This window comes from Globicephala melas, chromosome 15, assembly GCF_963455315.2.
Source record: "Globicephala melas chromosome 15, mGloMel1.2, whole genome shotgun sequence".
Lineage (NCBI taxonomy): Eukaryota > Metazoa > Chordata > Mammalia > Artiodactyla > Delphinidae > Globicephala > Globicephala melas.
This window is the reverse complement of record NC_083328.1, coordinates 6,043,988-6,055,690: the sequence shown is the minus strand read 5'-3', so window position 1 is coordinate 6,055,690 and position 11,703 is coordinate 6,043,988. Positions and strand designations below refer to the sequence as shown.

Sequence of the window (11,703 nt, the reverse complement as noted above, 5' to 3'; positions counted from 1 at the left end):
GCGGCGTCGGCTGGCTGAGTGGGGACGGGGTCGGAGGGGAACTGGCCGGGCGGAAGAAGTCGAGCCCGAAGTATTTCCGGTTCCGGTGTCAGTTAGAGGCGCCGCCGCTGCAGCCGCCGGAGCCGCGATGCCTAAAGGAGGTGAGGGGCGGGCGCGTGTGGCCCGCGGGCCTCGAGGAGCAGCCCGAGTCCAGCTCCTGTTGTCCACTCAGCCCGCGGGCGCCTCGGAGGGCGGCACAGAGGGAGGACGTCTGCTCGGGCTGAGGGCCAGGCCTGGGCCTCGAAGCCCAATTGTCCCGCTGGGGAAACTGAAGAGCGTGGTGGCCTCGAGCCACTCCCTCGGGGGTCTGAGGAGACTCGGAGGCTCTGGGTCCTTGGCGATCCGGAAGGCCTATCTAGGGCGCCCTTCTCCCGGCCTGGGGGCTCTGAAGTTTCCTCCCACTTTCAGGCTCGCCGGGGACTGAGTCACCGCATTCGCGCGCCAGTGCCGGACCCGCCTGCCTCGCGCGTAAAACGTGCGTCCTCCTGGGTTCTGGGCGAGCCAGGCCTGCCTCTTGCGACCTAACTTGATGCTCTTCAGCCTGGCCGACCTAGTTTTGACTGCCCTATTCGAGCGGCTCGATGTGTGCCTTTCAGCCAGTCGCTTAACCTCCCCGAGTCTTAATTTTCTCACTTGCAGGTGGGGTTGTGATTGTACCTGCCTCACAATACTGACGCGAGGTTTTAACTAGGTAACCCATGTGGAGAGTGCATCGCGGTGCTGGATAGTCGCTAAGTGCCCAGTAATAATTAACTACTGTTAGTCGTTAGACTTTGCCAGTTCCTTGGCCAGGAACGTAAAGGATCCATGGCTTCCCAGTACGTTGTAGACCATCCTCTATCTGCTTCCCCCTTAAGGTCAATAGTGCTCGACCCGAAGCCCAGCTGTGTCACTGTCTAACCTTATGGCCTTGAACAAGTTCTTTAACTTCTTCCAGCCTGTTTTCCCCATCTGGAAATAACCCTTAGCTTGGAGAGTTCGGTCGGGATCGTAAAACTAGAGCACTCGCCGTGCCTGGCTGGCTCCTGGCGCAGAACAGATGTTCCGTTGATATTGGTTGCTCGTGTGTTACGTTGGTTAAGATGCGTCAGCCCACAGGGTTTACAGAGCTGAATCTCTTTAAACTTAGGTCTCTATTGGTTTATTCTGTGGTAGGAAAAGCCTTGTCTTCTCTGTGTTCCCCAGTCTCCTGTTCTGCAGAAGGAGGGATACTAAGGGTACCTTCTGGCTCCAGAATTCTGGTTCTAAGAGTCCTACTTAATAGATGCTTTGAGCCAAGGTTGGAGGTTACAATTAGAAAATCCTAAATATGGATTCTTGTTTAAACGACTTGGCTTTTTGGCTTGTGAAAGCTTTATGGGCAGATAAGGTTTACATTTCTTGCTTGTGTTAATTTGCTTGAAAAGTAAAAGAGAACATGAAGGGACTTCCCTGGGTCCAGTGGCTGAGACTCTGCGCTCCCAATGCAGGGGGTCGGTTCAATCCCTGGTCAGGGAACTAGATCCCACATGCCGAAACTAAAGGCCCAGCGCGGCCAAATAAATAAATATTTTAAAAAGGGAGAGAGAGAGAGAGAGAACATGAAGATGTAAGTAACAGTATAAAATTCTCCAAGAGCCAAGGACCAACTCTTGTTTCTGTTATGAAACCTGTGAAGCTTTTTTTAAAATTTATTTTTGGCTCTGTTGGGTCTTCGTTGCTGCGCGCGGGCTTTCTCTAGTCTCAGCGAGCGGGGGCTACTCTTCGTTGCGGTGCACGGGCTTCTCATTGCAGTGGCTTCTCTTGTTGCAGAGCACGGACTCTAGGCACGCGGGCTTCAGTAGTTGTAGCACACAGGCTCAGTAATTGTGGTGCACGGGCTTAATTGCTCCGCAGAATGTGAGATCTTCCTGGACCAGGGCTCGAACCCGTGTGCCCTGCATTGGCAGGCGGATTCTTAACCACTGCGCCACCAGGGAAGCCCCCTGTGAAGCATTTTTAAAGGCATGGAAAGCTTCTGATAAGAGTTACTGTAGACCAAGCTAAGATCATTATCGCATAGCCAAGCGTGGGGGATGAGAACCTATAGTAGTCAATTTTGAGTTGTTCCTGTTACTTAGAGTGTTAAGAGGGCAAGAAAAGATGTTGACTTTTTGGATGGCAAACTTGATCTCTCACAGTAGGACTTTGATGAACATAGACTGAGACACCCCTGGGAACCCTGGGTAGTCATTAAAAATGAGTGGTGTGGTCTGCAGCAGCCCAGTTATGGCTCTGCAGCTGCTGTTTAGGAAATCATGGGACGCCAGTATCTCTGCTACTGGCTCTGGAGTCCAGAGCAGCTCTGGCTGCCTAATTACAGATTCTCTGCTCTCAGTGAGAGAGTCACGAGATACCTGGTGGGCTGCAGCTTCCAGGAGAGGTGGAAATGGATCCAGGCCACAGCCACCCCAGCGTTCTCCAGGACCAGCTGAGGGGGTGCCACCCTTCTGTAAAACTGGCTGATGGCTTTAGCAGGGGTCAGTCTAGTGTCTTGGCTCAAGAGGGTAAGACTGTAAAACTGATTATCTGTGATGAACTTTAATTGCTAGTCACATTTTTTACTCTTAGAAGGTAGTCAGTTTTATTTTCAACTTTAGATAACTTTGTTTGCCAGTTGTGTTTCTTAGTCCAAGCACGAGAAATTTTTCCTTTCTAGGTTTTAAGTTTTCTCTTTCTACCATGCATATGACTTAGGTGAACGTGAAGTATCTTATTATATTCCCTGACACCTGTAGTAAATCGCCGATGTGACCAGTGGCTTTGTTTTTTTTCCACACCAGGTGCTATATTAGAAGAGTACCAGTCATAGCAGACATTTTTGTGGTGCTTGTCCAGTGCCGGGCACTGTGCCAACATCTTTACATATGTTAACAAATCCATCTTCACAACAACCCTATGTGGTAGGGACACAGACGAAGAAGCTGAGACTCTGAGAGGTTAAGTACCTGCCCGAAGTCACAGAGCTATTAAGTGGTAGAGCTGAGATTTGAACTCAAGGATTGGACCCCAACATTTGTGCTCTTCCCCACTCTGCTTTACTCTCAAGTCTCCTTTGTCTATAAAGTGGGACCAGCCGTGATTGTGTGCCATAGGTTTAATCTGGGGATGAAATGAGCCCATAGCTATGACAGAACATTGCAAGTAAAGAGCACTGTTGTGACAGCAGGGGCGAGTGTTACATGTTCTTCATGATTGCATCTGAGTCCACTGTGTTTGGATAAAGGGACCAGGGGATTTAGCCAGTCACTCCATGTGGTGCACCCTCCCCCAGATCCTCCCCTCAGGTCTTATTTGTGGGAGCCTACATCCAGTACATGGTTTGGTACTGCATCAGGTGATTGTGTGTTTCCTTTTTTGTCCCTTTGAACACATAAGGGTACAGGTTTGGGTGGTGCTTGGTGAGGGGTACCTGAGGTTTGCAGCCTCTGCTGAGAGCACCTCAAGCAGCACACAGCCTGGGGCCCAGGGCAATCAAGGAAGCTGCTTCCCTCCCACCTTCTTAAACTGCCAATCCTTGTGCAGGGAGAAAGGGAGGCCACAAAGGCCGGGCAAGGCAGTACACGAGCCCCGAGGAGATCGACGCACAGCTCCAGGCTGAAAAGCAGAAGGCCAGGGTGAGTACGTGCCTGTCCAGGCCACTCCAGTAGCCCAGGGCGGCACCCTGCGCTTTTGGCACCCGGAGAGGCCAGGCAAGGACCACCCATTCTCAAGAAGCAGCTAACACCTGAGGTTCGATTGGAGGGGACAGGCAGCAGGTAGCAGATGGGAGTCCCAGAGCAACCGCTGAGAGTCAGGAGGAGAGCCAGCCTCTGACTGGATCAGTTAGAACTTTGTCCACTCAGCAGCGAGTGCCTTGGTGGGTCTCTGTTTGTGGTCCTGTGTTCCTGCTCCTGTTCCTCTCTCCCTCGCCCAGCTCTGCCCGTCTGCAGCTCGGGCTCTCGGCACCCCTACTTGTGTGCTCCAGCCATGCAGGACTGCTGCCAGCCCTGCTGTGACATGATGCCCCTGCCTTCCCACACCCCCAGCAGGCAGAGTGCCATTCGTTCCTTCAGACCTTGCTCAGCATCCCCTCCTCCGTGACTCCCACCCTTCCCCCTCCGGTCGAAGCTTAGGCGGTCCCTCTATTCTGTTCCCCCAGTCCCTTTTCCAGCCCACTGTCAGGAAACAGAACATGTTTCCATTGTTGGTGTCCATGTCCCTACCACACCATTAGATCCTCACCTGGCTAAGGGCCAAAGGGAGCACAGTCAGGCTGGATGAGGGGCACGGCTGTGAAGTGTCAGGGAGACTGACACTTCATGCCCATCAGAGGGGCGTGGGGTGGCGTGGGGTGGTGGGGAGGGCCTGGTGGAGGAACCAGAGGCTGACCAGGACCTTGGAGAGTGTGCGGGCAGGTGCTAAGGGGCAAAGGTCATATGGTTTTTGTAAGGGATGTTTTTGGCTGGGAGGCAAGAAAGGTAGAGGGAAGCGTCCTGTCGGCGTGTTGTCATGGGAAGCTGGCACAGCCGGGCCTCTGTGTGGGCAGGTTGGAGTGGCTGGCCCGCCACTGACGGAGAGTGGAAAGCAGGGGGCCTTGCCCAGGACAGCAAGGACAGTTTGGCAGCTCCACGTGGCAGCAGGGAGAGCGGGAGGGAAGCTGAGCAGGCCTGTGCTTTCCAGCCCCACAGCCACGTCCTTTGGACCCTAGGAGACGAGCTGCTCACCCTGGTTGTCTGAGGTACCTGGGCTGAGAAGAGGAGCAGGGCCTTTTATGGCTGTACGAGGTGGTGGTTGGACTGGAATTGGCTTCCAGGCTGTGGAGCCTAGTGGAGAGGCTGCCTCTGACACAGGTCCCCCACTGGAGGCCAGCATGGCAGAGTGGGGCTCTAATCATACTTGGCCGCAGCCTTCTGGGGGCCTGATTTCTCAAGGTCCACAGTCTGGGGGTGGTGGCGGCTGGATCACAGTCTTGGGGGTTTGTTTTGCATTTTTGATACCTCACGTTGTCCATTTCTGAAACAGGAAGAAGAGGAACAAGGAGAAGAAGGTGGAGATGGGGCTGCAGGTGACCCCAAAAAGGAGAAAAAATCCCTAGACTCAGATGAGAGCGAGGATGAAGAAGATGATTACCAGGTACTGAGTCTGAGGGGGGCCTGGGACCTAGACTCATCCATTCAGCAAACATTACCCGTCCCAGTAGTACAGGCAGAGTCCTTGCTCTTAAGGGTTTACATTGTAATAGGGAGGTACAGACGATAAGGAATGAATGAACAGTATGATTTCAAGCAGCCAGAAGTATTATGAATAAGACAGACCGTGATCGAGGGTACTTGGAGTAGTGTGTGCTGAGGTGACTTTTAAACTGAGATCTGAAAAGCAAGGTGGAGCCAGCTGTGTGAAAACTGTTGTTCAGAGTAGTCGAGGCAGCCAGGTTAGCAAGGGCAAAGGCCCTGGGAACAACCTGGGCAAGTTCAAGGAACAGAGAGGCTAGTGGGGCTGTGACTTGGTTGGTACAAAGTGGAGTGGTGAGGAATGAAGGAGGAAAGGTTGGCAAGGGCAGCTCCTGTGCAGCTGTTGAAGGGTTTTGGTTTCATTGTGGTAGGTAGTGGGCAGCTGGCAGAGGCCTTGAAGTAGGAGACAGAGATGACCAGATTTGGGTTTTTTTTTTTTCCGGTACGCGGGCCTCTCACTGTTGTGGCATCTCCTGTTGCGGAGCACAGGCTCCGGATGCGCAGGCTCAGCGGCCATGGCTCACGGGCCCAGCCGCTCCGCAGCATGTGGGATCTTCCCGGACCGGGGCACGAGCCCGTGTCCCCTGCATCGGCAGGCGGACTCTCAACCACTGCGCCACCAGGGAAGCCCGCTTTTTTCTTTTTTTAATAGATTTTATTTCTTTATTTATTTTTGGCCATGTTGGGTCTTCGTTGCTACATGTGGGCTTCTCTAGTTGCGGCGAGCGGGGGCTACTCTTCGTTGCGGTGTGCGGGCTTTTCATTGCGGTGGCTTCTCTTGTTGCGGAGCATGGGCTCTAGGTGCACGGGCTCCAGTAGTTGCAGCACGCAGGCTCAGTAGTTGTGGCTCACAGGCTCTAGAGCACAGGCTCAGTAGTTGTGGCGCACGGGCTTAGTTGCTCTGCGGCATGTGGGATCTTCCCAGACCAGGGCTCGAACCCCTGTCCCCTGCATTGGCAGGTGGATGCTTAACCACTGCGCCACCAGGGAAGCCCCCAGATTTGCTTTTAAAAGATTGTTTTGGCTCCTCTGCCGAGAGTGAGTTGTAAGGTGTTGAGGGTGGAAGCCGGGAGACGGCAGCAGGTATCCAGATGAGAAATTGTGGCTGCGTTAGGCTGGTGGCAATGGCAGTGGAGAGGAGTGGGCAGATTCAAGCCATGTCTTAGAGGTAGACTCATTGGGGTTTGCTGAGGGAAAGAAAAACGAGGTTGTCCTTAGGATTGGGAGGAACGGGGTGGGTGAGGGCTGAGTCTCCAGTTCTGTTTCAGACAAGTTAAATTTGTGATGTCAGGTATCTGGGTGGAGGTGTAAACGTGTAGCCGATTGGGTAGAGGTGCCTGGAGCTCCGTGCAGTGCTCAGATTAACTGGTGTTTGGAAGCTGTCTCCCTGGTCTTTTAAAGAGAAAAGCTGGGTTGACAGGGCCTGAAACTTTGATCGAACCTGTTACGTCTAGCACTTGTGCTCTCACTTCTTTCTGAACTTCCCCAGGGCAGGTGGGAGGTGCGAGCTCCAGGTTCTTGTGCCGCCTCCCCAAACCTGCAGACTGTGTGACTCGTTCCCAAGTCCCATTTCCCCGCCGTCACCCGGATGGCTAGGGATTGGCCCACCCTGCTGTGGGGATCCAGCATGGCTTGTTGCAGTCAGGCATGGCGTTCCATGGAAAACTGCTTTCAGAGGCTGAGCTCGAAGTGAGGGAGTAACTCTCTGTGCTGAGAGCTTGTGAGTTGGCCTCTGCCGCCTGTGAAACTAGGATAACGATCCCTGGTGGCCGGGACTAGGCACAGGATGGGCTCTGGTCACCCGTACTCGCTCTCCCTGCATCTCCCCAGGTGGTGAAGACACCCAAGCACTGTTCCCACCGTGAGGCTGGGCCAGGAGTCACGTGGCCTGGGGGTGGAGCGGGAGTTTGTCCTAGTCCAGGAGGATGTGGAGATGGGGAGTGGCCTTCAGGGGCTCTGCAGGCCAAACTTCTCTGACAGCCGGCTTCTTGTCCTATCTTAGCAAAAGCGCAAAGGTGTAGAAGGGCTCATTGACATTGAGAACCCCAACCGGGTGGCACAGACAACCAAAAAGGTCACACAGCTGGACCTGGATGGGCCCAAGGAACTTTCAAGGAGAGAAAGGTAACCTCTGCTTCTGAGCCTTGTGACTTGGGCCTGGGGCTGAGGCCCCCAGCTCCTCTGCCCTTGCTTCCTGGGCTCTTGAGGTCCCCAGTGGCTGGTGGGCGCTCTGGCTCCGGTATTTATTTCTCTGTCATCTCATTCTCCCAAAGGCCCTATAGAAGCTTCTCCCCCACAAAACAAAGCAGAAAACAGAATTTTTTCCCCCAGTGGAAGCATAGCAGGAAAAACAGAAATTATGCTGTAGCCCCTTCCTCCAGGGCACCCCACTCCAGGGATACCTCCCTTATCCAGCCTGATCTGACCCTTCTTGGCCTGCATCCATCCCTGATGTTGTGGCCATAGGGATTGGGAGGGGACTGGGGACCCGTGCCGTCCAGCACTGTGCAGGGAGGTCCACCAGCTGCCCCAGTCCTCTCTGAGTCCCAGGTGAAAATGGAGCTGCAGAGAGCTCGCTCACAGGCTGTGCAAGGGTCACACCAAGTGCTACAGTGCCCTGCACACAGCTGGTCTTTAACAAGTTGTTCCCTGACTTCTCACGGCCACCAGGTGACCAAGGGCCTCATAGGAGGTTGAAAGCTACTAGGAAAAGCCACCCTGATTTCTCTCCTGACTGGGTTGCTTGATTTAAATCCACCTTGCTGTGCTGACTCTGTGACAGCTGAGGGGGGTCTCTGAAAACCCCGTGGGGAAGGCCCACAAGCTTGGGGTGTGATTGGAGGCTGCTGAAGAGTCTCCCCTTCCAGCAGCTTCTTTCTCACCAGTGAAACCCCCTCTGAGGTTGCAGAGTGACAGCCACTGCTGGCTTGTTTGCTGAGTGTCATCAAGGAGGGGGCACATGGAGCTAGGGCCCAGGCCTGAGTGCTTGGGCTTTATTCTGGCTCCCGCATCCAGCTCAGCTGCTAATGGTGGGGAAGATGGCCCCTGTGACACCATTTTACCCAAACAGAGAAGAAATCGAGAAGCAGAAGGCAAAAGAGCGTTACATGAAAATGCATTTAGCGGGGAAGACGGAGCAAGCCAAGGCTGACCTTGCCCGGCTGGCGATCATCCGGAAACAGCGGGAGGAGGCTGCCAGGAAGAAAGAAGAAGAGAGGAAAGGTAAGTCTTGAGCCGCTGGTGTGGCAGCCTGACTGGTTCTGGACAGGCCACCAAGCCCTGCACTTCAGTGTCCTTGTCATGAAGTGGTATGAGGTCAGACTGTTCGGTAGAGGCCTACCGTGTGTGGGGGGAGGGCGGTGTGGGTGTATGTGCACGTGCGTGCCTGTCTGCCTGCCTTTCTCACTGTCAGATGGAGGGGGGTGTTCCTGCCCGCCACCTCCCAGGATGCTAGGAGAGTCCAGCAGCAGCGGAGTCAGATGTGAGTTTGAATCTCAGCAGAGCACTGTCCACAGCATCTGAGGGAGGCCTCAGGATGCACCTACCTTAGAGGCTAGAAGGTTCCCCTAAGGTCTCTGGTGTCTTGTGTAGCCTGGAGAGCTGCCTGGGGTAGCTCTTCATATGTCAGCATTTCATATTTCAGCTGGATGTCACAGATGATATCTGGCCCAGGTGTCCCTCTTCCCCGCTGCCTTCCTTCCAGTGGGGCCAAAGGTGGTAGGGATTCTTCCAGGCCAGGTTGGCTGTGGGGAACCGGTCTGCTTTAAAGGAGCATTTGACTCATGACCTTCTGGCCTCATGCACTCCTCTCTCCATCTGTGGGGGGCCATGAGTGTGTTGGGATCTTGCTGTCCTGCTTTCTAGGCCTAGAGATGGGAAATCAGTTGCCCTAGGGCATTGTCACCACGTTGGAGATACCCAGTAATCTCAACTTCCCACTAGTAGCTCCTTTCACAGACCTCAAGCAGCAAAGGACCTCATGTGTAACTATTTGAACGTTGCTGATTGCAGGCTTCAGAATCCATGGGGAGAGGTTGGAATTACAGGGCTCTGCCTGGGGGGTGGGCTAAGAAGAGTTTCCATTTGCTCAGTAGATTGTGTGTTGGTGGGCTTTTGTGGAGGGGGCAGCCACCCAGACTCCACGAGAATGTCTGGACACGTGGGTCCGGTGGCTTCCAGGGGAGGGCGTCAGTCCGGGCCCTTCTCTTTGGGTCGCTTCCTCATCTGCCAGCTGAACCAGTTGCACAAAATGTTGTCTGAGGCCTTTCAGACCTACAGTTGTATTATGGTTCGGGGGTGTGCGGGCTGTGTATGTGGAGGGGTGGTGTTGTCTTGTAACTCCTTCCCTTCCTGCTCCTCAGCAAAAGATGATGCAGCTTTGTCAGGAAAACGAATGCAGTCGCTCTCCCTGAATAAGTAGCACGGCCTGTGGGAGGAGATAGCAGGGAACTGGGCCGTGCTGCCAGGACCTCTGCCGTGTCTCACCCACCCTGTGCCCCGGCGCCACTGCAGCAGCCCCTCGCGGCGAGGAGCCCCCCACGGCTCCTCTTCATCTTGGCACAGAAATCGTTTGGGGGGGATGGTGGGTGGGGGGAGGGGCAGCTGCTATCTTTGAGACAGAAAGATGCAGGACAGCATTTCATATGTAACCATTTGAATGTTTTGGCTGTTTTTAGAATTCAGAACCCTTGTGGGGGGGGTGCCTGGGAGGTGGGGTAAGAAGAGCTTCCGTTTGTCTGGTCGATTGCGGGGCAGGGGGCGGTTGAGCCGCAGTAGCTGCTGACAAGTTTGTGATGGACGGCCCCCTGTCTGTGTTGCCCCGGCGCCCAACTGGGGGGCTGTCGCCTGGGAGCCAGGGCCCTGGGTCTCTGAGGGTCATGGCTCATCCCCAGCCAGTCCCCTCTGACTGAGGCTTCACTCCTGACCTTCCCACCCTACTCCCTACCCCCGACTGACTCTGGCCAGGGCCCGGGCCCATTCTTAACCCTGCCCATGGATCATTTCAAGAAACCTGTTTACTGTGTAGCCCCCAGGCAAAACATGCTCCACAAGTCCAACTTGTATATTTGGCAAATTAAACTTGACATTATCATAATTCTGGTTCTGTGATCTGTCTCTGGGCCCCCATGCCTGGGCTGTTTTCACCCAGCAGGACAAGGTGTCACTCTCAGGCAGGCCCACCCCAGGGTTCGGGTGGCACCAATCCGGGTACAGGGACTGGACCCCGGGCATCCGAGCTGGGAGAGACTTCAGGATACAGGAGCCAGCCCCCTCCCCTCCTTTAATCAAGCGGGGACCTTAGGCCAGAGGGGCCAGGGACCTGTGCACAGTACATAGCGTCCTGTCCTTCTGGTGCCCCCTGGTGGTGACAGCCTCAGGATTTCAGGGCTGGGAGTAAGGGACCCAACACCCAGCATGACTGCTAGGCATTACCTTGTTCGTGGTGGGATGGCAGTGGGGAAGCCGAGGCTTAGCACAGTCACGTGGGCGCCCGTTCTGCTTCTGCACCCCTCCAGGAGGGGCACCGCCTCCTAAACAGCAGTCCCCTCTGCGCGGTCCTGAGAGGCGAATGGGCGCCAGGCAGGGAGGGACTTGGTGAAGACTAAGGGGAGCTGTGTAGCCTGAGCTGTCTCTGGGGACTGAGAATTTTTATCTCCTGATTTAAAAAAGAATCAGTGGGTCTCCTCTCACCGAGGAGACTATCCTGAGGGACAGGCCCTAGAACAGTGGGGGGGGGGGAGGCTTCCTTAAGTATCATTTGTCCTGAAGATGTGAGGACAGTTCACAATTAGATCTACTGATGTAATTCATTACCTAGTTGGACTAAAAGAAAAACCATGGTTACGTAAACAGGTAACTAAAAAGCATGTGAGGGCTTCCCTGGTGGCGCAGTGGTTGAGAGTCCGCCTGCCGATGCAGGGGACATGGGTTTGTGCCCTGGTCCAGGAAGATCCCACATGCCGCTGAGCGGCTGGGCCCGTGGGCCGTGGCTGCTGGGCCTGTGCGTCCGGAGCCTGTTGCTCCGCAATGGGAGAGGCCGTGGCGGTGAGAGGCTCACGTACCGCAAAAAAAAAAAAAAAAAAAAAAGCACGTGATTAAACAAAAACACCTGAGTAAAATAGGAATGGAAAAAAAAGTCCTAAAAAATGATGAGCAGTTAGTAGAAACCAACCGCAAACATCAAATAGAGAAATAATAAGTTTCCACTAAAGCCCAGAACCAGCCCACAATGTGCAACCACTTGTCTAGGAATCTGACTGCTGAATGAGTGACAGAAAAGACACCTGGTCCTGGCAGCTCCCAGGCTGGACTGCAGCAGGGAAGGAACCATTTGGGGGCAGCCTCTTGGGTTTAAGGATCAGCTGTGCTGGCAAACAAAAATAAGCTACCAGTGCTCTGCCCAAACTAACCTCTCCTTCTAGACACACAGGCC

General features: G+C 54.3%; 1 protein-coding gene across 1 annotated transcript; it reads left to right on the top strand.

Moving 5' to 3' along the window:
- The first annotated feature begins 13 nt into the window (after positions 1–13).
- Positions 14–10,365, top strand: PDAP1 (PDGFA associated protein 1). The gene is made up of 6 exons (XM_030845995.3): positions 14–140; positions 3,583–3,674; positions 5,062–5,172; positions 7,273–7,394; positions 8,341–8,492; positions 9,632–10,365. The coding sequence occupies exons 1-6, from the start codon at positions 128–130 to the stop codon at positions 9,688–9,690; spliced, it is 549 nt and encodes a 182-aa protein (XP_030701855.1). The 5' UTR covers positions 14–127; the 3' UTR covers positions 9,691–10,365.
- Positions 10,366–11,703: the final 1,338 nt, after the last annotated feature.

Coding starts and splice junctions, on each gene's coding strand:
- PDAP1 (XM_030845995.3), top strand. Junction 5,173..7,272: donor ATGAAGAAGATGATTACCAG/GTACTGAGTCTG, acceptor GTCCTATCTTAG/CAAAAGCGCAAAGGTGTAGA. Junction 7,395..8,340: donor GAACTTTCAAGGAGAGAAAG/GTAACCTCTGCT, acceptor TTACCCAAACAG/AGAAGAAATCGAGAAGCAGA.